Source organism: Trichechus manatus, unplaced genomic scaffold, assembly GCF_000243295.1.
Source record: "Trichechus manatus latirostris isolate Lorelei unplaced genomic scaffold, TriManLat1.0 scaffold00037, whole genome shotgun sequence".
In the NCBI taxonomy this organism is placed as follows: domain Eukaryota; kingdom Metazoa; phylum Chordata; class Mammalia; order Sirenia; family Trichechidae; genus Trichechus; species Trichechus manatus.
In genome coordinates, this window is record NW_004443973.1 from 20,052,213 (window position 1) to 20,075,607 (window position 23,395).

The following is a 23,395-nucleotide window of genomic DNA, read 5'->3' on the forward strand; positions in this document are numbered from 1 at the left end:
TGTCTCTGCAGCTGTAGCATATTTTTGCACTAAGTTTTGGATAATTGGATTGAAATGATCCTTTATGAAAAATATATGATACACACCATAATAGAATATTTTCAAACCCTGAAAGACCTCTTACATTGGCTTTTATTTTTAACTTATTAATAGGGACGTAATGGGATGATCTTTGACAAAGAAAATAAGAGTTCTAATAAAAATTAAATAGAATTTGAATTTGAAGGGGAAGTTTTCTTGTTGTGAATCTTTATTAAAAGCAAGAAGTTAAAAGTCACATTGAAAAAAATATGGTTTAGTGCTTGTTTTTGTTATAAACAAGGCTGGGTATTCATTGTATAGACCTAGAGCAGTAATTCTCAACTGGGGGCGATTTGGCAATGCCTGGAGACATGTTTGGTTATTACACCTGGGGGTGGTGCTAGTGGATAGAAGCCGGAGATGCTGCTAAACATCCTACAATGCACAGGATAGCTCCCCACACAAAGAATCATCAGACTAAAATATCAGTAAAACTGCTGTTGAAAAAAACCTGTCCTAGAGAAAGTATAGTAAAATGTGCTTTCCCCAATTTCTCTGATCCTAAAAATTACCTGGGGGAAGGAAAGAGGTGCTTGTTAAAAATACAGAATCCAGGAGCTACCTAGACCTACTGAATCATAAACTCTAGGAAGAGGCCTGGGAATTTCTGTGTTACTGCCCTAGGTGATTTTTATGATCAAATAAGTTTAGAAAATGATAAGTAGAAAGGACTGGACTTTTAGCTCGCTGGCCCTGGTTTAAGTCCTTGCTCCTCTACTTTGTGGTTTGTGACCTTGGGCGTGCTCATTACTTCTCTGAGCCTTGATTTTGTAAGATTGGGCCAATAGTCCTTCAGTACCTGGTGGAGTGGTTGCAGGATTCAGGGACAAGATGTGGGAGCAAGTACATTGCCAACTTCAGGGCAGCGTTTGGAAACTCAAGGTAGGTGGAACAGCATCATCCAGGGTGTTGTTAATCCTTGGGTCCTAATCCAGAGCTTCTCATTAAGATACTTTCTCGTAAGAGTCCAGGGGCTTGCATTTTCAAAAGTACTTGAATAAATTTTAGGAACACTGGTTTAAACACATTGGTTTAAAAAATGTTTGCTTTACACTACTTAATTGGTTATAACTGAACTTTTTCTAGCATGGATTTTGGGATAACCTGTATCTTTCTGTCAGTATTTTTTTCCAGAACATATGGTGTCTTTTGCAACTGAAACCAATGGTGAAATATCCCCCACACAGATTTTACAGGTATGATGTATTTTTGTTCAGTATGTAGAACACAATAAAGGGAAGCTTTGAGATCTTTATTTATACATGCCCAGATTCTGAAATGTTATGCCTTGAATATTTATTTATTTTTTCTGGAGATAAAACTAAAAAAAAAAGAAAAAAAACCCCCCGGAGTAAAGAATGCCCCAAATCAATAAACCACACCTAACAATATTCTTCTTAGTTTTGGCCAATTGTCTAAGGATTATAAACATTTTAAAAATGTGTATCTTGAAAGGAAATTCGCAGAGCTTTGCTCTGTGATGGAGCCCTGGTGTCACAGTGGTTAAGAGCTCGAGTGCTAACCAAAAGGTCAACAGTTCAAATCCACCAGCTGCTCCTTGGAAACCCGGTGGGACAGTTCTACTCTGTCCTGTAGGGTCACTGTGAGTTGGAATCGACTGAACAGCAACAGGTTTGGTTTTGGTTTCGGTTGCTTTGTGATGTGTTTAAAGATTTATGTTCATCTTTTGAAAAATCAAAGTTCCCAGTAAAATTGCAGACATTTTTCTAATAGTTATCTAGTGTTTGCTTTTATGCTAACTCTCTAAGTCCTATTTGTGATAAAATATTTTTCAATTAAATGAAAGGAGAAAAGGATATAAAATAGTTATCTATTTAATTAGTTTCATTTAGTTTAATTTAAAATTTGTAAGAGCTCTGATGAAAATACTTGCATAGAGTTGTGAAATTTTAGCTGAATTAAGAATACTAGTTATCTGATTATGTCATGGAGCACTGATGGTGCAGTGGTTAAGAGCTCAGCTGCTAACCAACCAGCTGCTCCTTGGAAACCTTATGGGGCAGTTATACTCTGTCCTATAGGGTTGCTATGAGTCCGAATCAACTCGACAGCAACGTGTTTGAATTATGTCATCATTATGTCATCATCTTCTTAGTTTTGTATCAGTTGGGTTCATTTTTTCAAAACTGGTATTGGATTGAAGTAGTCATTTTCTAAGAAATTTTCATTACAATAAGACAATGACTTCAGCTGTTTTATTTTACTTTTGATCGATTAGTCAATTTCACATCAAAAGATCTGTGGTGGTTGTTAATAAGCTAACGTTAAACAATGTCTTTATAACAGTTGATGTTTCAGCTAAGCCCTGGGCATTTCTAAACCCATTCAACATTCTCTGATCTTTAATTAAGAAAACTTTTAATATTACTGCTATAGCTATGACTTCAAAATATTGGGTAGGCATGTCTATCTCAGACTTGTTTTTAATGAGCTTTTTAAATAGGTTATATTTAATTTTAGCATATCAGAATATTTTATAAATATGATTAGTCTCAAGAGATTTTTCTGAAAGCTGCTGGGTTTTCACAGGGAACAACACCCCAACAGAATATTAGGGTAGGTGGTGGTGGCAGCAGTGCCCTGGACCCCCATATTTCAGCCCTCTGAATACTTCACCGCTGTGTTATGACAAGGTGGTAGGTTGGAGGTTTTCTTCCTCCTCCTCTGAATTCTCCTATAATATACTGATATTACTTTTATGTTAAATTATAAAAAACAAGAAAAATCATAGGCTTTGGAAGCAAATAGTCCTGCATATGCCCCTGACCTCTTCTCTCCACTGAGGCAATGTTTTCACTTTTTAAAAGGTTTCTCTTCTTTCTAGTATGACCTCCCTGACTTTCTTTTTAAAATTTAATTGGTTTGATTTAATAACTTGGAAAGCTCTCAGACTAAAAAACCTACTGGCCTGTTTTGCATGTCAATTAATTAATATCTGTGGATCATTAAATTAAAAAAAATTTTAGTAACTTACTAAAGAAAAGTATGTATCTACTACCAGCATTTCGCAGAGTAGCTTTTAAAATATGTTACATTGTTTTAGCTAATAATTTCTCTTACTTTCAGTTTTTCCATTTTATGTTTGTTTATTCATAGGGATTTCTATTTTCTTCTTTTAATGAGACACTAATGCGTTTCCACCATCTCATTAAGGACGCTGAGCACAGCCACGCAGAGCTATTCCTTTTCATTCTCATTTTCCTACCAGCACATGCCCACTGTCTCAGTTCATTATTACTGTGTAACAGACTATTCCAAAACTTAATGGTTTAAAACACCTACTCACATTTTGCCAACAATTTTATGGATCAGAAATTCAGGAAGAATTTAGCTGGGTAGGTAAGCTCTGATACATATGGACTCAGTGGCTGTGGATGGAGGACCTCCTTCCAAGATGGCTTTTTCATTACATGTCTGCTGTCTCAGTGCTCCTTGGGCACTGTCTCTCTCTCTCTACATGGTGTTTCGTCTGCCAGGGCATTTCCACTTGGCTTGAGATTCTACCACATGGCAGTCTGGGTAGTCACATTTCTTACATGACAGCTGGCTTCCAAGAGTCAAGAAGTAGAACCCACCAGGCTGGTTATGGGCTACATCTAAAACTGGCAGGCTGTTAATTCCAGCATATTCTTTAAGAGCAGTCACAAGCCTCGCCCAGATTCAAACTGGTGTAGAAAGAGACTCCACCTCTTGATGATTCAGTGGCAAAGTCACATTGCAGAAGAACCTTTGGAATGGAAGATATTATTGCAGTTCTCTTTGGAAAATACAACTTGCCATACCCACGCACAACTGAGAACCATAGAAGGCAAAGAAGAGATTGTTTGCTTTACCCTCATCAAGGAAGTGAACTTGACTTAAGTTCCTGCTCAACAATTGAAGTCAGAATTGTGGTTTTAGTTATCCCATAATGAAGCTGATAGGTAAACCTGCAGTCTTTGGGGAAATCATGGAAAAGGATGAAAAATATCAGATCTTAACTCTAGATGATTTCTTTTTGAAGGATATTTAGATGACTTATAATTTTCATTGTTGTCTAAGTACTGATCACTTAGAAAGTATATTTTGTGAACATATTTTTATCTGGAACTTGCCTCAGGTTTTCATAAGATTCTCTGATTTATTTTCTGTTTTATGTATATTGTCATTTCTGTAATGGTATAAGTAGTATTAATGCTGTTTGAATTTACATGTTCATATTTGAAATTTTAACATTATAAGGCAACAATGTCTGTCCTCCCTTCACTAACAGTATTAAAATGTCTAATTTTTCTTCCAGATGTTTCTGAGTTCAAGCACATATCCTGAAATCCATGGCTTCTTACATGCAAAAGAACAGGGAAAGAAGTCCTGGAAAAAGATTTACTTCCTTCTAAGAAGATCTGGTTTATATTTTTCTACTAAAGGGACATCAAAGGTAAGTTGATATGTCAGTGATGTGTCTTGAATGACATATTAGTTATAAATTCAAATGGATTTTACTCTGTTATATTTAAAACTTGATTATTTGATGTCAAGAGTTCGTAATTTTTTTGGAATCCAAACATTTACATAATCTATTTCAAACCTAACTATTCAGTGTTATTTCCCACTAGTTTCAACACACATCCTTTGATGAAATCTGACTGCTGTTATTACAATACCACATACACTGCTCATTTCTTCTCCACTCTAAATTCACCCCCTTTTTCTTTATCCTAGGCCTGCAAATCTCCAAGGCCAAACATAGTTCATACCTTTTCTTTTTACCCAGGTCATACTGCTGGACTTAACTGTATCTGAACTTCTGTTGATGTTGATGCAGTTAATAATATCCAACTGAGTCCTTACGTGTTCTTTAGTTCTTTTTTTGTGTTTTATTTTCTTACTTAGATTGTAAATTCCTACAAGAAGTTATGTTATGATTAGGATTAGATGTGTGTGTATATCTGTGTATATACACCTACATACACAGTTACATAAATATGCATATGCAGATATACATATACATAATTATATAAACACACATGTAATCTATATATTTCTGTGTAGTCTAGTCTATATGTAGACTATGCCATACAGTATTGACTTTTTATGCAGTGTATTCATACTTTTCAATTGTAAATACTTTCAAGAGTTTTCATGAGAAGTTATTTTAATTCTGTTTTCGTGTATAAGTAGTTCCCAACTTACGACATATTCAAATTATGACGAACTGCACTTACGACTGCCTGTCCCATTTTTTTTTGTACATCTTGTCATTAGTAATACATACAGTGTTGCAGCGTGTAATTTGCTGATGTTATTATTTTTTCTAAGTTTCTATGTAATGCTTCCAACTCCCAAAGATAAATAAAGATTGGATTTCTAAACATACTGATAATAAAAGGCAATAATAATGAAAACAGAAAAAAAAAAAAAAGGTATTTGACTTCTGTCAGAACCGTTTTATGACAGTCGTTGGAACAGATCCCTGTTGTAAGTCAGAGACTGCCTGTATCTGTTTTTGTCAGAGACATCGTTGTTGCTTCTTTATAGGTAATCTGTCATTCCTCTCTCTCTCTTTTTTTTAATATGCGTATAACTTGGTGTTCAGTAATTTCCCTACCGTGTTTCTAGTCTGTTGAAGTTTGTAGCTAAATCTTACTTGCTTCTCAGCATACACTTTCAATCTTTGTGCTCATAATTTTCTCCTGTACTGGAAATGTTCATCCATTATTTATTTGACTATTTCTTCTCCATTCTCATTATTTGATCCTTGAAATTTTCAGTAGCATTTTCTGTCTTTATTCCATAGTTCTTAATTTTTCTTTTATATTTTCCATCTTTTTATGTCTTCATGCTGCATTCTGAGTGCTTTCCTCATTTCCATATTCCAATTTGTTAATTCTCTTTTCAGCTAAAGCGATTCTGCTTTTCAATTGATACGTTCAGTTTTTCCCCCATAGTTATATATTTTATTTCTAAGTTGTCCAATTGATTCTTTTCCATTTCTTTCTGTTTTTAATAGCGTTTTATTCTCAATCCAAATATATATTCCCTGATTTACTTTTTGAGTATTCTAACATACTTCATAAAATTATTTTTCAGTTTACTGTATTATTTATTTACCCTAGTTATGATTATTGGCTGAGTCTACTGAGTCTCATGGTGATATTTCCTTATCTGCTTTGTGATTGTTGCTGAGCATGAGTTTACTTATCCAAGATAGTACTCTTTGTTGTATTCTTTTACAGTTATCTCAGTTAGACTTTCTGGATTGCAAAACTCCAGTCCTGGATTCATTATGGTACCTAGATTTAAAGAAAAATTATTTGATTGACCTTAATTTGAACTCTGTCTTTCAAAAATATTGCAAAATAACTATTAATTTTCTAACAATGTTAATTTGTTATACTAAAAAATATAAAATATTTTCTTTTTTTCCTTAAGTTCAAAAGCTTGAGCCAGTCCTTTGAAGAATGAGTACTATGTAGGTAGATTGAGATAAGAAGAGAAATTATTTCAGATGGAAGAAAGGCATGACCAAAACATAGAGAACTTTTGGGAAGGGAAAATCGCTGAAAAAGTAGGAAAAGACCACTTTTTAAAGTAATTTATATATATTTTGCTTTACCAAAAAAAAAAAAAAAAACAAACCTATAGCCATTGAGTCGATTCCGACTCATAGCGACCTTATAGGACAGGGTAGAATTGCCCCATAGGGTTTCCAAGGAGCACCTGGTGGATTCGAACAGCCGACCTTTTGGTTAGCAACTGTAGCACTTAATCACTACACCACCAGAGTTTCCCATATTTTGCTTTAGGAAGCCATTAAAATTTTTCTAGCAAGTGAGTGAGCATGGTAAGAAGATGAGTCTGGCCATAAACCCAAACCAAACCCACTGCTGTTGGGTCGATTCTGACTCATAGTAACCCATAGAGAGCTTAAAAAAATCAAGGCGAGATTGAGGGAGACAGAGAGAGAGAGAGAGAGTGAGAGGGAAGGAGCAAGGGAGGCAGGATGGCAGGGAGAGAGAGGAGATAGAGGAGAGAAAGAGATACAGGGTGCTAATTAAATGATCATTTCAGTAATCCAGGTGAGAGGTAATGGGAACCTAATTAGGATGAGAAGTGGAGGGGGAAGAAAGGGATGATGGATACTAGAGTAAATGTCAAATGGCCCGGTTTTGGTGACTGATTTGATATGAAAGAAGAGGAAGTAGTCAAATATGTTCTTAGAGAAAGAAACAAAAATAATAAAGGAATAGAAAATACTGTAGTAGAATAAACAGAAATAGGAGATTTTCTCAAAGGTTACTAAGAAGAAAGATAATGGTCTTAGACAATGTTGTAGATATATTGGGATAAATGTGAAGTATCCAAATGGAAATGCTTGGAACACAGCTAATGATGAAGACCAGATAGTTGGGCAATGGTCCAGACAGGAATATGGAGCTGCAGAAGAGGAATACTTGGCTCTTTTCCAGATTTCCCCTTGCTATTTTTGCATAATTTCTTCCTTGCTCTCATATGTGGTTTTCCTTTGTTGCTTTTCTTGGGCATTTTTTGCTTGTTTTTCAGTTGTGGTATGAGTGGTGGAATGCCTCATGGAATGGGTTTCCACTAGTTTAGTAACCTGTTCCTTTGCATAAATCTCTTATTTATAAGTATATGGCATTATTTTGCTACCTAGTAGTCTATTATATTGATGCATTTAAGTAAACTTTCTTGAACATTTAAACTAGTTTTCAAATTTTTCTGTCATAAATGATGTTAAGATAAATATTTACCCATTTTGCTGTTAAGGTCTTAGATGCTTTCTTAACCATTTTAAAGAGAGAGTTCTTTTCCCAGTGTTCTTAATGTACAAAATAGTATATGAGAGTGCTTTAAGCATGTGTGTACTGGATCAAGTTTTTTACTTTTAACATCAGAGAAAAGTGGTTTCTCAATCTAGTAATCATGTTTCTCTCACGATCATTTTTTCATTGGAAGAGATGATCATGTCTGTTTAACTAACAGATTTCTCATTAAAACTCACTGCCCATTATGTTTTTTTGTTTCATCTTTCACCTCCTTTCCCTCTCTGCCGATTTATACAACAAAACAGCCCTTCTTCCTTCTACTGGATCTGTTCCTTTATCTCTGCAATGGTCTTCCCCTTGGCTAGGCAAAATAGTAAGCATTAAACATCCATTCTCAGGCCAGACCTTAGCTCTCCTCAAGAGAGTGTCTGATTTTGCTACCCATCAACACATAATATTCTTCTTTGTAGCCTGCACCTAGCAAACCCATAGCCTATACATGAAGATGATTTTAAATTCACCCTCAAAGAAAAAAAAAATTGAGGATATTAGGTACCTTCAATGATTATGACCTTAGTACAAATTACGTAGGTTATCTGATACCTAATATGACATTTCTACCTGGCAAGGAGACCATTTCATATTCTTTTTTTAAGGAGATCTCAATTTTCTTTTCTAAAGTCGTAAGCTGCATAGGGGTTAGATATGCACTGCTACAAGCCTTGGGGTTGTGGCTAGGACCTGTTAACAGAGAAACCTCTAAGTAATCTCTTCCTCTTTGCCCTGATACACACATGCACGTGTTTAACTTTTGCTAACTATCCAGCTCATCCTTGTAGTCCTGTAGTGCCATAGGCCTTGCTATGTCTGCAGTAAAGGGGTAAAATTCAATCAAGAGAGGATACTGATCATACCTCCAGTGTTTCTTAAGCTGCCTTTTTCTCACATCTGAACGACTCAGTTGCACTGACTTCTGTGGTATCAGTGGACAGGGATGGCTTTGTGCCATCTTCATAGAAATCAAATATTTGTTTACTACAAAACCAGTTTCTATGAAGGAATAAAATCTATAAGCCATGGCAATAAGAATATCTTTCTCCTTCATCCTCCCTTGTTCTAGGGTCCTAGGCTAGGTCTTTTTTTAATAATTTTCTTTTCTGCATTATTTTCCCATGGAGTTGGGAACTAGAGTTAGTCATTAAATCAAAATGCCTAAGAACACTGACATACAGAGAAATGCTTGCTCTACCAATGATCAGAAATGGGATAGCCCCTGATAAATAACTGGAATTTCTTTGGATTTGAATGGGGTCGCTCACATTGCTGAATGCTGTGGATTTTTACAGCTCCACTTCTCAACTTTTAAAGTTCATGTAGATCACTTAGAAATCATTTTAAAATGCAGATTCTAGTTCAGTAGGTTTGGGATGGGCCCTTGGGAGCTTTCTAACAAGCTCCCAAGGTAATCCTGATGCTACTGATCTGAGTTTACACTTAGAGTAGCTAGATTTTAGAGAACAAGTGTACTTTGGTCAGTTTTGATTATATTTTGTACCCCAGAGTTAAGCATTTCTCCAAGTATTAGCCTGAGAGAATATCATGACCCAGTGATGTCCCATGACCAACTCTAAATCTCCTAGATTTCCCAGAGGAAAAATAGCCGTTCAGGATTCCACTTTGCCTTGAAAATCAGATACATTCCAGTGACAGGTAATTTCCCTGAATTATTCTGCGCAGGTTTCCTTCTTTTCTAAAGGAGGAGAGTGGTGCAGCCTATCTCAGTCCTCCCCTGGTGTGCCCCTGAGAGATGAGGGACCTCATTCAGGAGGAATGTGGTTTGCTCATGAGGGAGACACATGTGAGGGATAACCAGTTTGCACCAAGCAGAAATCATCTTTTCTTTCTTCTTTCTCTTGGCTAAACTTCTGTGGAAGCTCAAACCAGCCTTCTTCCCTTTGTTGAACTGCCATCATTTGAAACCCAGATAGGAAAATCATTTTGAAAAGCCATTCTTTGCTGTCTTCTCTCCCTCACAAAGGAATCTGAGGGATTCTCAATGGTGGTTAAAGAGAGTAATTTTAAAATGAGAAGATGCATTTTTTTTGTACTATTCAAAGTTAAATTATGAGCAAACTGCCACTTCCCAAATTAAATCAAATTGTATCCAGTTCCTGGTTATTTAAGGATATAATGACCTAGTTTTCCTTCGCCTTTGTTTCTGTATACTGAAATTCTGTTTGGAATAATTTTTGCCCAAGGTATAAATTATGTAATATAATAGAAACACAAAGAGAAAGTGTAAAAATATGTATTCATTTCAACACTTTTTTTTTTTTTTCCTAAGGAACCACGGCATTTGCAGTTTTTCAGCGAATTTGGCAATAGTGATATTTATGTGTCACTGGCAGGCAAAAAAAAACACGGAGCGCCCACTAACTATGGATTCTGCTTTAAGGTACAGGCTTAATATTTTGATAGATGAATAAAGCAAGCCTCAGCCTTTTAGGTAAGCTTGGGTTTCTTTTAATTTCTTTTTGAAAGAGATAAGCTTCCTCTTATATATAGGAGAATTTTAGTGGCTTTTATTTCAACAGGTGTTACCTTCAAGATATGCATTAACGATAAACAATGTGCTGTGGCCTTCTAGCCTAACAAAGCAGGAGGGCCCCGAGACCTGAAAATGCTCTGTGCAGAAGAAGAGCAGAGTAGGACGTGCTGGCTGACTGCGATTAGATTGCTTAAGGTAATCTCGCCAGAGGTGCAACTTACTATTAAATGCTGAGAGTACCATAAAAGTTTGAACATATCTGTATTTCAAAACATGAAAACTCACAGTGAATCTGTGTGGCTATATGGCAAAGAAGAAAAATAGCCACCACCAAATATGTGTGTTTTTTTTTTAAGCTAAAAGATAAAAACATTTCCAGAGTAGAGTAGAGTAACCTAATGCATTTATTTTTGTGTGTGTGTGTGGAGTAAGTATTTTATTTCTAGAAATGTTCTGATTTTTACTTTTGTAGAAGTATCACATATGTAGCCAGTATGGCTGATGGAAACATCTATACAGGACTTAGTCTACATTATTAAAATGTTGCCAACATTCCAACATGAGGTGTATTTTAAAATGTACCCACCTGAAGGTGTTTAATGCAATTGCTTGTTATTTCATTTTAGTATCTTCTAAATTTGCTTTCTAGTTTCACAGTTAAATGATTCGAATTATCATATAAGTTTTATGGTGGATATATTTTAAAACATCTGTCTTTGTGCTAAGTAGAAATTACTACTTTCATAAGCATAATTTGTTGGTGAGCATTTTAAAATGAGTAAGAACATTCTAAAGGTAGATAGACTTAAGGAAGAAAGACATTGGATATATTTCCTCCAGAATGTTATAGAAAACATTTATTTTTGAAACCTGTACACAGGTAAATTTAATACAACTTTAAATTTATAATAATAAAAATTATCAGCCATTTCATTTGAAGATACTGCTTTGGTAGTCACGGTGTGTGTGGGAGAAAATTCCAAAAAACACGTCTTTTTCATTGAAAACATACAATTTAAGGACTGTGTCTCTGCTAGAACTGGCCAGTATCATTGCTGCCGAAGTGTGAAAGTCACCTCAATAAAATATATAATGTACTGTTGTTGTTAAATCTTTGGTTTAAAATGGAAGCCTCAACATTTTCTAAGTTACTCTTCATGATTCCTACCTAAGCACTAGAATAGTTTGCTAATATAATTAACCCATTATTATAGGAAGACTTAGATTATTAATATTAGATATATGTGTTAAAACTGGCTCTTTGATATATTTATAAATGGAAATCACAGAGCAGTATAGGGCTTTGTGAGACCTTTGTATTCCACCATTTCATTTAGCCTGACGAAGGAGATGCAGTCAACTCTTTAATTAAATTATAGTCTGTGCATTTTCCAGATCCACTCTTTTCCTTCTGCCATTGCCATTCTCAGTTCTGTAATTTGTTAACCTTTTACTAACATCCCTTTTTAGAGAGAGATCAGGGTAAAGAAGGACAGAATTATCAGAATTGTTAGTTGTTATATTAGGTTTGGAAGAATGTCTTTTTAAAGGGTTTAAATGAAGTTTTTGGATTAACCGTGAAATTTACTTCCTTTTTCTGTTATGACAGATAGCCACCGTGGTTACTTCTTTATAGGGGTTTATTTATTTGTTTCTCAAATGTTCTGCTTTTAAAATGACTACCAATATTTTTTTTTTAAACAAAGCCTAGATGGCTTGGTTCTTTGAAATTCTCTCATGATACGTAGTTGCTTCTGTGTTGTTGATTGTCATAAAATGTGAAAAAGAAAAATAAAAAAGAAAGAAATTTCTAGGATCTTAGAAACCAGCTAGCCCAGGGAGTAGTAACTAGAGACATAACATTAGAATTGCCTAAGAAACTTTCTGAAGTTGTACATGCCCCAGCCCATCCTTTGGGAGCCTCTTTTAGTGAGTCAGTAATCTCTTCAAGTAGCATCAGATGGAGACATTGCTGTTCTCTTTGGAGAAATGTTAGTTACCTATGTTGTTGTTGTTAGGTACTATCGAGTCGGCTGCAACTCACAGCAACCTTACGTATAACAGAACGAAACGTTGCCCAGTCCTGCACCATCCTCACAATCCTTGCTATGTTGAGCCCCTTGTTGCAGCCACTGTGCCAGTCCATCTCGTTGAGGGTCTCCCTCTTTTTCACTGACCATCTGCTTCATCAAGCATGATGTCTTTCTCCAGTGATTGGTCCGTCCTGATGACATGTCCAAAGTAAGCTAGAATCATAGAACATTTGAGGCTTAGAAAAGGGAAGTTTGGGTGTAGTGTCCTAATTACATATTGTTCCCTTCCCTTTAATTAAGTCCTCTGCTGGCTTCTCTCTAACATATTTTACTTCCTTATCTGCCCCTCAATAGGACAGGGAATTGTTAAGGTCACCTTGTGCCCTACCCCTTGTCCAAAGGTAGATACCTATTAAAGATCTCCTGCAGCATAGAGGCAACTGTCTAACACTGCACTTACCAGGCACAATGCATCTTTGAAGAAAACAGTCTTAATAGTAGGTAGCAGGCTTTTCACTGCAGATAAATAAAAGGCAGCCAAGTCAGAACTGACTTGATGGTGATGGATTTGATTTTGGTTTGGTAAGCAGCATTACCTGTGAAAGTGTTGGTTTTAGGTTATTATATACTTTTCAGAATGAATTTGACCAGAATGTCATAAAGTTATGGTATGCTTTGAGTTAATTTAAATTCATTTCATTAGGCCCCAGTAGCATCAATTACACATTAAGTTAAAAAAATAATTTTTCAAAGATGGGAAATAATTGAATGAAAGCAACACAAGAACTTTGAATGAGTGTGGGATTGTATTTTTGTTAAAAGCAAAATCTTGAAAACAGTAACCACTCCCCAGTGTTGCATAATTACAAAATATATCCACTTTCCTGAAATTGCTGTTAATTAAATAATTTTTAGTGGAGAAACAGCTCTGTTGGAATGTTTAAGTTGAATACTTCCTAAAGGTAAGATTTGATTCCAGGATGTCTTGTTGATCTCTTTTATGTGGGACCCACTTTTAAGTTCATGACAGCTTCATGAAAAAGAGAATTATGAAATTTAGCAAAAAGAAAACCTGTCTGTCCCATTGTGTGTGTGTGTGTTTGTGTAGTTTAACAAAATAGCTTAAGCCTAAATGCAGTATCTTCAGTTTCAGGTAGAAACCCCTCTGGGACAGGTTTGGTCATGGCAGCTGGCATTTTATCTATTTGTAATCCAGACACACTTCCTAGTTGTTGCCTGGTAGCCCGGTCCATTTGATGTTACCTTCTGAAATCAAAGAAGTTTCAGTCCTTATCTATATTGGATCACATTGTCTTTTGCCACCTTTTGTCTGAAATCAGCCTGATTTGGCTCTCCTACCATTTGGGCATCCCTGAATTTGAAGCCAAAAATTAAACAATGACATAAGATTATTGATCCCAGAGGATCATACAGTACCAAGAATCCTCAACATAAGTACCAAGTTTTGGATTTACCAAAGAGACAGTGGAATTCATTGATCAATCATCAGAGAGCTATGGTGAATTTACTCAGTGTTGCTTAGGATGGGTGTGGATTTTCTGAGTCTTTGTACCACCAAGCATGGCACCCTTTTCAAGTGAGCTATCTTATCACTAGACAATGTACTACTCTATATGATTGTAGTATTATTTGATGCTAAAAATAGTGAGTATGAATACCAGCTCCAGAACGTTATACTGGTAAGGTAGATCTTAAATTGTGGGCCCAAGTAAAAACACTGTCATTTTAAATGTGTCATTGCTGGACAATATAAATTTACCTTTCTTTTTTTAAATTGTACTTTAGATGAAGGTTTACAGAACAAACTAGTTTCTCATTAAAGAGTTAGTGCACATATTGTTTCATGACATTGGTTAACAACCCCACGACATGTCAACACTCTCTCTTTTCAACCTTGGGTTCTCTATTACCAGCTTTCCTATCCCCTCCTGCCTTCTACTCCTTGCCTGTGGGCTGGTGTGCCTCTTGAGTCTTGTTTTGTTTTATGGGCCTGTCTAATCTTTGGATGAAGGGTGAACCTCAAGAGTGACTTCATTACAGAGCCAAAAGGGTGTCCGGGGGCCATACTCTCAGGGATTCTCCAGTCTCTGTCAGGCCAGTAAGTCTGGTCTTTTTCTGTGAGTTAGAATTTTGTTCTACATTTTTCTCCAGCTCTGTCCGGGACCCTCTATTGTGATCCCTGTCAGAGCAGTCAGTGGTGGTAGCCAGGCACCATCTTGTTATATTGGACACGATCTGGTGGAGGCCATGTTTGTTGTGGTCTTTTAGCCCTTTAGACTCATCTTTCCCTTGTATCTTTAGTTTTCTTCATTCTTCCTTGCTCCCGAAGGGGTAAGACCAGTGGAATATCTTAGATGGCTGCTCTCAGGCTTTTAAGACCACAGACGCTACTCACCAAAGTAGAATGTAGAACATTTTCTTTATAAACTGTGTTATGCCAATTGAACTAGATGTTCCCCAAGACCATGGTCCCCACAGCTCTCAGCCCAGCAATTCTGTCCCTCTGGGAGTTTGGATGTGTCTGTGGAGCTTCCATGACTTTGCCTTGTACAAGTTGTGCTGGCTTCCCCAGTACTGTGTACTGTCTTACCCTTCACTAAAGTCACCACTTATCTATTGTCTTATTTAGTGTTTTTCCTTCCCCACCCCTCCCCTCCCTCGTAACCATCAAAGATTGTTTCTTTTTGTGTGCAAACCTTTTCATGAGTTTTTACAGTAGTGGTCTCATACAATATTTGTCCTTTTCTGATTGACTTATTTCACTCACATAATACCCTCCAGATTCATCCATGTTATGAGATGCTTTGCAGATTCATTATTGTTCTTTATAGTTGCGTAATACTCCATTGTGTGTATGTACCATAGTTTCTTTATCTATTCATCTGTTGATGGGCATCGAGATTATTTCCATCTTTTTGCTATTGTGAACAATGCTGCAATGAACATGTGTGTGCATATGTCTATTCGTGTGATAACTCTTATTTCTCTAGGATATATTCCTAAGCGTGGGATTGCTGGATCATATGGTATTTCTATTTCTAGCTTTCTAAGGAAGCGCCATATCGTTTTCCAAAATGGTTGTATCATTATGCATTCCCACCAGCAGTGCATAAGAGTTCCAATCTCCCCGCAGCCTCTCCAACATTTGTTATTTTCTGTTTTTTTTGATTCTTGCCAGTAAAGCCCGGGTGAGATGGTATCTCATTGTGGTTTGAATTTGCATTTCTCTAATGGCTAGTGATTGTGAGCATTTCCTCATGTGTCTGTTACCTGCTTTAGTGTCTTCTTTGGTGAAGTATCTGTTCATTTCCTTTGCTCTTCCTGTTGTTAATTTCTACTTTGATGGCGTTGTGGTCAGAGAAGATACTTTGTATTATTTCAGTGTTTTGGATTTTGTTGAGGGTTGCTCTGTGGCCTAAAATGTGCTCTGTTCTGAGAACGTTCCATGTGCCTTGGAAAATAAGGTGTACTTTGTAGCTTTGGGTGGAATGTTCTGTGTGTGTCTATGAGGTCAAGTTGGCTGATTGTGCGCTTTAGCTCTCCTGTATCTTGTGTTGAGTTTCTTTCTAGATGTTCTGTCCTTTACCAAGAGTGGTGTGTTGAAGTCTCCTACTATTATTGTAGAACTGTCAATTTCTCTTTTCAGTGCTGTTAGAGTTTATTTTATGTATTTTGAAGTCCTGTCATTGGGTGCGTAGATGTTTATGATGGTTATGTCTTCATGGTGGATCATCCTTTAATCATTGTATAGTGTCCTTCTTTGTCTTTTATGGTGGATTTTGTTTTAAAGTCTGTTTTATCTGAGATTAGTATTGCCACTCCTGCTCTTTTTGGTAGCTGTTTTCTTGATATGTTTTCTCCCATCCTTTAATTTTTAATAAACTTATGTCTTTGTTTCTAAGGTGTGTCTCTTGTAGACAGCATATTGATGAATCCTGTTTTTTTTAATCCATTCTATTACTTTTTATATATACTTATTATTGATAGGTGTGAGTTTATTGCTGTCATTTTGTAGTGCTTTTTTTGTGTGTGTGTGTGTGGTGTTGACGTTTTCTTTGTTCCTCTTACTCTCCTGAATTCCTTTTGTTTGTGGATTTTTTTTTTATTTCGTTTTTGTAGATTTTGTTTTTACTGAGACTTTGTTTTTCTTCTTTATTTTGATGAGTAGGTTTGTTTGTTAACTTTCTTTGTGGTTACCTTGAAATTTATCCTTATCTTCCTAGGATTAAACCAGTCTATTATTACTTGGTATCACCTTGCCTTTCTCTCCATCAGAAAATTCTATACCTACACTGTTTATTCCCTCTTTTATTGTTCTGACATTCTTGTCATTTACAGATTAACCTCTCTGGTTCCCTGTTGTAGTTATTTTGATTTTGGATAGTCTTTGAGAGTTCATTTCCTAGCTTGGTATCTGGCTGGTACAATCTTGCGTCCTAGATTCAGGCTGTGGTCTGACGTTGTTTGTTCTCAGACTGAAGGACTGCCTTTAATAATTCTTGTAAGTTTGGTTTGGTTTTTACATATACCCTTAATTTCTGTTTACCTAGAAATGTCCTAATTTCACCATCATATTTGAACAAGAGGTTTACATGATATATTATTCTTGGTTAGCAGTTTTTTTCTTTCAAGGTTTTATATATGTTGTCCCATTGCCTTCTTGCCTGCATGATTTCTGCCAGATAATCAAAGCTTAGTCATTGGTTCCTGTCTGTATGTGACTTTTCATTTTTATCGAGCGGCTCTCAGGATTCTTTCTTTGTCTTTGGTTTTGGTGAGTGTGATTATGATGTGCCTTGGTGATTTTCTTTTGGGGTCTATTGTATATGGAGTTCATTGAGCTTCTTGGATGTCAGATTTTCATCTTTCATTATATTAGGGAAGTTTTCTGTCAGCAATTCTTCAGTGATCCTCTCTGTGTTTTCCGTTTTCTCCCCTGCTCTGGAACTCCAATCACTCACAAATTTTTGCTTTTGATTATATCCCACATAATTTTCAGGGTTTCTTCATTTTTCTTTGTTCTTTTTCCTGATTTTTCCTCAAAGTTGTATCCAAGTGTTTGTCTTTAATTTCGCTGATCCTGTCTTCCATTGTTTCAAACCTGCTCCTCAGCCCTTCTATGACACTGTACATTTTTGAAATGTTGTTGTTTATCTTTTGGATTTCTAATTGTTGTTTTTGTATGATTTCTAGTTGTGAATTTATTTTGGCATTTTTTTCCTGTATTATTTTCCTGAGTTATTCCATTTTTTGGTCTGCCTTTTCCATGAATTTGTCTATTTTTTCCTCATTTTTGTCAGCTTTTTGCTTCAACTCTTGGATAGCTCTGAATATTAGAAATCTGAATTCCCTATCGGGTACTTCTAGTGCCTTTTCTTCTACTGGAAAGTCATCTGATGTTTTATTTTGGACGCCTACTGGAACCATCCAGTCCTGTTTTTTTTAATATGTTTTGATATTATCTGCTGTCTTTGGGACATTCAGTAGTTATTGTCTTCGTTTATTGGTTGTAGATTTGTTTGTTTCATCCTACTTTTTTGTTTTATTTGGTTATGTCTGAGTAGGCAGGCTATGCATTCCTTGTTGTTTGCTTGTCTGTGGGCATGATACTTTTCACCTCCTTGTCCAATGGGCAGGGCCAGCCACTCAGCTGTGATGCGGCAGAGCAGGTCCAGCTGAAGGGAAGACGCTGGGATGGTTTGTTTGTGCCTGTGCTGCTCGGGGGTGTGATGTTCAGCACAAGGTGCAGGTAGGCAGGAAGGAGGGGGAATGTTGTGACGTGTGGAGTAAGATGGGTGTGAGAAAGGAGATAGAGATGTGAGAGAAACAGGAGCCAAATAAAAACAAAGAAACAAACAAAACAAAGAAGAGTACTAAGGGAGCTTGTTGGAGTTGAGAGATGAGAAACTGAGAAATGAAGAAAAAGAAAAAGAGAAATAAATAATTAATTGGAAAAAAAGAAGGGATCCCACTGGTGTGGCTGCTCAGACCAGGGAAGTGTCTCCCTGTCCATGCAGTACAGCCTGGCTAGAAGGGGCAGAGAAGTCACACAGCACCAGGTATTCAGGAGAAAGGAAAAGAAGGTAAGTATAGAGAGATGAGAAACTGAGGAATGAGAAAAAATAAAAATAAAAAAATAAGAGAAATACCCCCAGGGAGCCTACTGGCATGGCTATGCAGACCGGGGAAGTGGCTCCCAAGCTGTATAGTACAGCCTGGCTAGAAGGGGCTTCCAAGCCACAAAAAGAGAAAGAATACAAACAAATGAAACAGAACAAAACAAAACAAAACAGAAACCAAACCAAAACAAACATAAAGTCCCCGGGGATCTCACTAGCTTGGCGATGCAGACCGGGGAAGCAGTTCCCCAGCCAAATGGTGCTTCACAGCCTCTCAAGAAGAAGCAAAGATGGCACACGGAGCCAGGTGCTCGAGAAAAAGTTGGGGGAGGAGGTGAGAGGCAGGGAAGAAACCAAAAGAAGCGGGGAAAAGCAACACCAGCAACAAAGAAGTGGCACTGAGAGAGTTGGCCAGTGTGGGTGGAGCGAATCCAAGCAGCACAGAGCCAGTGCCTCCCAGCCAAGAGACTGCAGCCAGCGGGAAGCAGAAGAGATCAAGAGGGGGGAAGAAGGGGGGAGGGAGCATATATTGATGGTTACTGGGTGCTCTGTCTCCTGGGAGCTCTGTGAAGCTGCTTTCCCGTACTCCGTCTGCTGATCTCCAACAGGAGTCCAAGATGGTGAATCTGTGCTGTGTTAGCTGATAGGGGACCTCCGCTGGTATCTCCCCTAGCACTGTGTTCCCTTGTCAGTTTCTTATTCCATTTGGTGCTTGGCTGAGTTCTTTATCTCTTTGTTTGACACGTAGGGTTCCAGGATTGACGTCTGTCTCTGTTTTACTTAGTTTTTTGGGTCTTTGCTGTGGAGGGATGGTGTGGTCCTTCTATCTGTAGTACCATGTTTGCTTCTCAAGATTTAGCTTTCAAAATTTTGGTTGCTTTTTAAGTAAAGCTTATATTTTTAAGTTGTTTTATATCGATGGTGTGTAATTAATGAAAGTGTTGATTTTCATAAATAATCAGTATAGTAAAAGTGGTGGAAATGTGTTTTTATTTATTTATTCTGCAGTATGGCATGCAGCTGTACCAGAATTACATGCATCCATATCAAGGTAGAAGTGGCTGCAGTTCACAGAGTATATCACCCATGGTAAGTACCAGATTTTTGAACCTATACTTTATTTTCCTTTTATTTACATTATTTCCTTTTGGTCAAGTAAAGTAACTCTTTGGCACCATTCTGCCATAAAGTTATATTTAATTTTGTATTCTTTGATTTGTATGTTTACAGCCTATGTAATAAAATCCTAGCAGTAAGTATATCTGAAGTATTCAATTAAAATAGATAATAGTCCACGTTGAAGAAATTTTTAACATATTTAAAAGAAAGTACTATGTAAGCCATTCTGTCTTATTACTACATTTGAGGATTAGACCTTAATAAGATAATTTACAGTACATTTTCCTTGAGATTGTAGATTAATTTCCTTAATTACTGGTCTTGATTGTGGATTCATTCATTCATTTCTGAGATTGTCATAGTCTAGTATGCCAGTGGATTGGGATTTTAAATGATGCACTATATACATGTGAGCTCTTTTGTGCTCTGGCTTTCTAATAATAAAAATTAAAAAAAATTCAGATTCCTTAAAAAGCAGACTCCAGTCCAGGAAACCTCCAAACTGAAAGCCTAAATAGAGGTCATGCATTGCATTAACGCTGACACTGTTTCTCAGTTTGATAATAAATGTAGCTTGGATATTTACCTGCAGACACAAACATCTTTTTCCTTCTTTAGGACCTGGTTTTAATTTCCTGTGCATTAACATAAGAAATTTATTTCTGAACTTAAAGTTTATGCTCTACAGTTTTTTTTTTGTGCTCCTTAATATTGAGTATATTAGGAATTCAAATGTAGGTGCCTGGGTTACAAATCAGTTTTCATGCGTTTTTTGAAACCTGCATTTCCACTTAGATTAAAAATGTATTCTTCATGGCTATGACCAAGGAAGGAACATGCACCCTACATGTAATGTAGCAGATGAAATACTCAGTTCTAGGAATGAGGCATGAAATAATGTTGATTACGAAGCTTGATAGACTATATAGAAAAAAAGAACTCCAATTCTGTAGTTACATTGCTTTATGTTGTGGAAGAGTAACTTTTCATCTTTGTATCAGATTACTTTTAAGCCCTAAAATAAGAAACTAAAGAAGGTAATGAATTTTTATAAAAAGAATTGCTTTAAGGTGAGTATTTTCTCAATTTGTCATCTTACCCTTATCTTTGAATCCATATGTACATAAAAAGAGTAAGAAATTTTATTAGCTTAATCCTTTCCTAAATCCCTCCAAATTTCTTTGAGAGTCTAAAGTGATTAGAATGAACATGTTAATAGCAGCCAAGCATTTGGAGGCAATTATTGTTTAATTTTCTCTTAATCATAGGAAAAACAAGGTACTTTGTAGTCTCATCACTGTTATTATTAGCATCCAAGTATGGTATATTCTTGCCTTTTTGCATTGAAAGTGACCCTACTTTTGGTCAATACATAAATGATAGTTTGGTTACTGTAAGTTTACTTGTTCAGCCCCCATGTAAATAAAGAGACATTCAGATGAATCTGGTAGGAGGAACTGGGGGTCATAAGGGTTCGAGGTTCAAGTCCACCCAGAGGCATCTTACAAGAAAAGCCTGGCAGTTTATTTCCGAAAAATCAGCCATTGAAAACCCCATGGAGCACAGTTCTGCTCTGTCACACATGGGGTCACCATGAGGCAGAGTTGACTCAGTAACAACTGGTTTTAAGAGGTAGGGCAAGGGCTTAGTGGCCTGTGTGGTGAGGACCTGTACTCTATGGCAGTTGTCATGATCAGAGAAAGTAGCATCTGAAAGTTAAATTAGAGTGACAAGAGTAATATATTTGAGAACTGTATCTCCAATATTCTTAATTTCCCAAGATGGAAACTAAGAAGCATGGGGAGGTTATTGTATTTCCTTCAGTGTCCATGCAGAATCTCACATTTCTAGATTATTACTGAAGAATCAGTGACCTGTGTAATATATGCCAGGGCCCCTCACCAGTCTTAGTTTTCATGCCAAGAACTATTTTCAGTGATGGAAATAGAAAACTTAAGTGTATTTTAATTGTATTTTTAAAGGAACAGTATTCTGTATTTAATTTTTCTAGGTATATATTTTGAGAACAAAAATGAGAAAATAAAATTTCTCATACTATAATGAACATAATAGCTATATATATAGTACATACTGGCCATGCTCATCAGCCTTTGAAATAAGAATCATCAGCAGACATTTCTGAAAGCCAAATGTATTTTTTTATTTCTTTAGGCATACAGAGGATTTATTTAAAGAGGCATCTATTTATGTGGCCCTGGCTGGAGTAAGAAGAACGGAAAACAATTTATTCAGATTCTTATTATTCTTCATTTTTGACCCTGGACTAAACATTTTAAAGTGTAGTTTCATTCTGTGGTACATAAAAGGACCGTAGAAAGGGCATACCTGTTGCTGATTCTACCCTAAACTATCTGTGGGACCTTGGTAGAGCACTGGTGTCTTCCAGTATAAAATAAGGACGGTTGTTGTCATAATCTCTAGAATCTGTTACATCTCTGATGTCCTGTGACTCTTCATGAAGCAGATGAGAGAACAAAAATTCTGTATCCCTTTGCTAAGGACTGCACTGATAGTTTTATCTAGATCCTTCAAATGGGATTGCAGAGAGTGCGTGGCTACTAGCTACTGCTCAGTTAAACTGCCTGAAACACATTTAGGTGCAAATTTTATAAGAGTGACTGGATCTGATCTCAGAGTGTGGCCTAGATCATCCAGGGTATACCCAGGCCTCTTCTTTCTTAAAAAGTGCCATTAAAACCATGGACCCTTTTTTAGGGCCTGCCCTGCATCCCACAAGAAGAAAGAGCTAGAAAAAGGGGCAGATATTTGAGAAATATACCAATTCTGAATGTTTTCAACATTGCTTTCCTGTGTGAAAGAAGTTTAACTGAAAATGACCTTTTGACTTCAAGTCAGACTCTGCTTCACTTCCATTTCTTTGTCCACTAAAGGTAAACTATTAATTTTTTATCCTTCACCTGCCATTTAGTAAAACACAAACAGACAAAAACCTTTGCTGTATTCCTGTTTTCCCCTAGTGTAGTTAATGTAGCAAGTAACGAGTTCCTTATTTGTATCGTAATCTCTCCGCTTATGTCAGGTAATCGTGGAACATGGAATCTTGTTTTATATTCCTTCCTGTTATATGGTAGGCCAAAAAAAGAATAGCTGGTGGTGTTTATTTTTCTTTCCTTAGAGTATTTTATGTTATCAGGAACTTGAGATTACAGAGCCCATCTTGGCATGTGAAGGAAGAGATATTACAAGGATAAAGCTATCATTATGATTGAGGCTAGTTACTCTGTGGTTTAGGCAGGTGGAGGCTTTTCATTAATGTCAGCAAAGCAAAAGTATATCCAACTGGTCCACAGCCCTGCGTGGAAGATCACGGGGTGAGAAGGGCAAACGAAGGTGTGACAGTAAATAGAGATTACAGAGACAGCATCTGTCTGGAAAGAGCAGCTGTCAGTTATAAAAGCTCTTGTAACAAATGAAAGATTGCATGCCGGATCTCGAGAAATATAGATGAACCATAAAAATATTGTGAACTACTACATCATGGTTTGAAGAGAAAATAACAAATGGTAATAAAGAGGAATGTGCAATGCAGTGATAAATGAGCCCTAAATTTATTTTTTTATTTCTTTGTGGACAAGATTTTTTCCAAACACAGATTTGACTATAGTTTGTTAGACCAAGCTAGGAATGGCTGACTCCACATAGAGA

General features: G+C 36.6%; 1 protein-coding gene across 2 annotated transcripts in view; it reads left to right on the forward strand.

The window, feature by feature from the left end:
• Positions 1 to 23,395, forward strand: part of GRB14 (growth factor receptor bound protein 14) — a 132,399-nt gene that overhangs the window by 103,272 nt on the left and 5,732 nt on the right. For both annotated transcript variants that reach the window (XM_004375576.1, XM_012555304.1), the window contains 5 exons: positions 1,203 to 1,277; positions 4,382 to 4,519; positions 10,213 to 10,323; positions 10,516 to 10,611; positions 19,598 to 19,678. In XM_004375576.1, the coding sequence (XP_004375633.1) occupies positions 1,203 to 1,277; positions 4,382 to 4,519; positions 10,213 to 10,323; positions 10,516 to 10,611; positions 19,598 to 19,678 (501 nt within the window). The remainder of the gene's footprint in view (positions 1 to 1,202; positions 1,278 to 4,381; positions 4,520 to 10,212; positions 10,324 to 10,515; positions 10,612 to 19,597; positions 19,679 to 23,395) is intronic.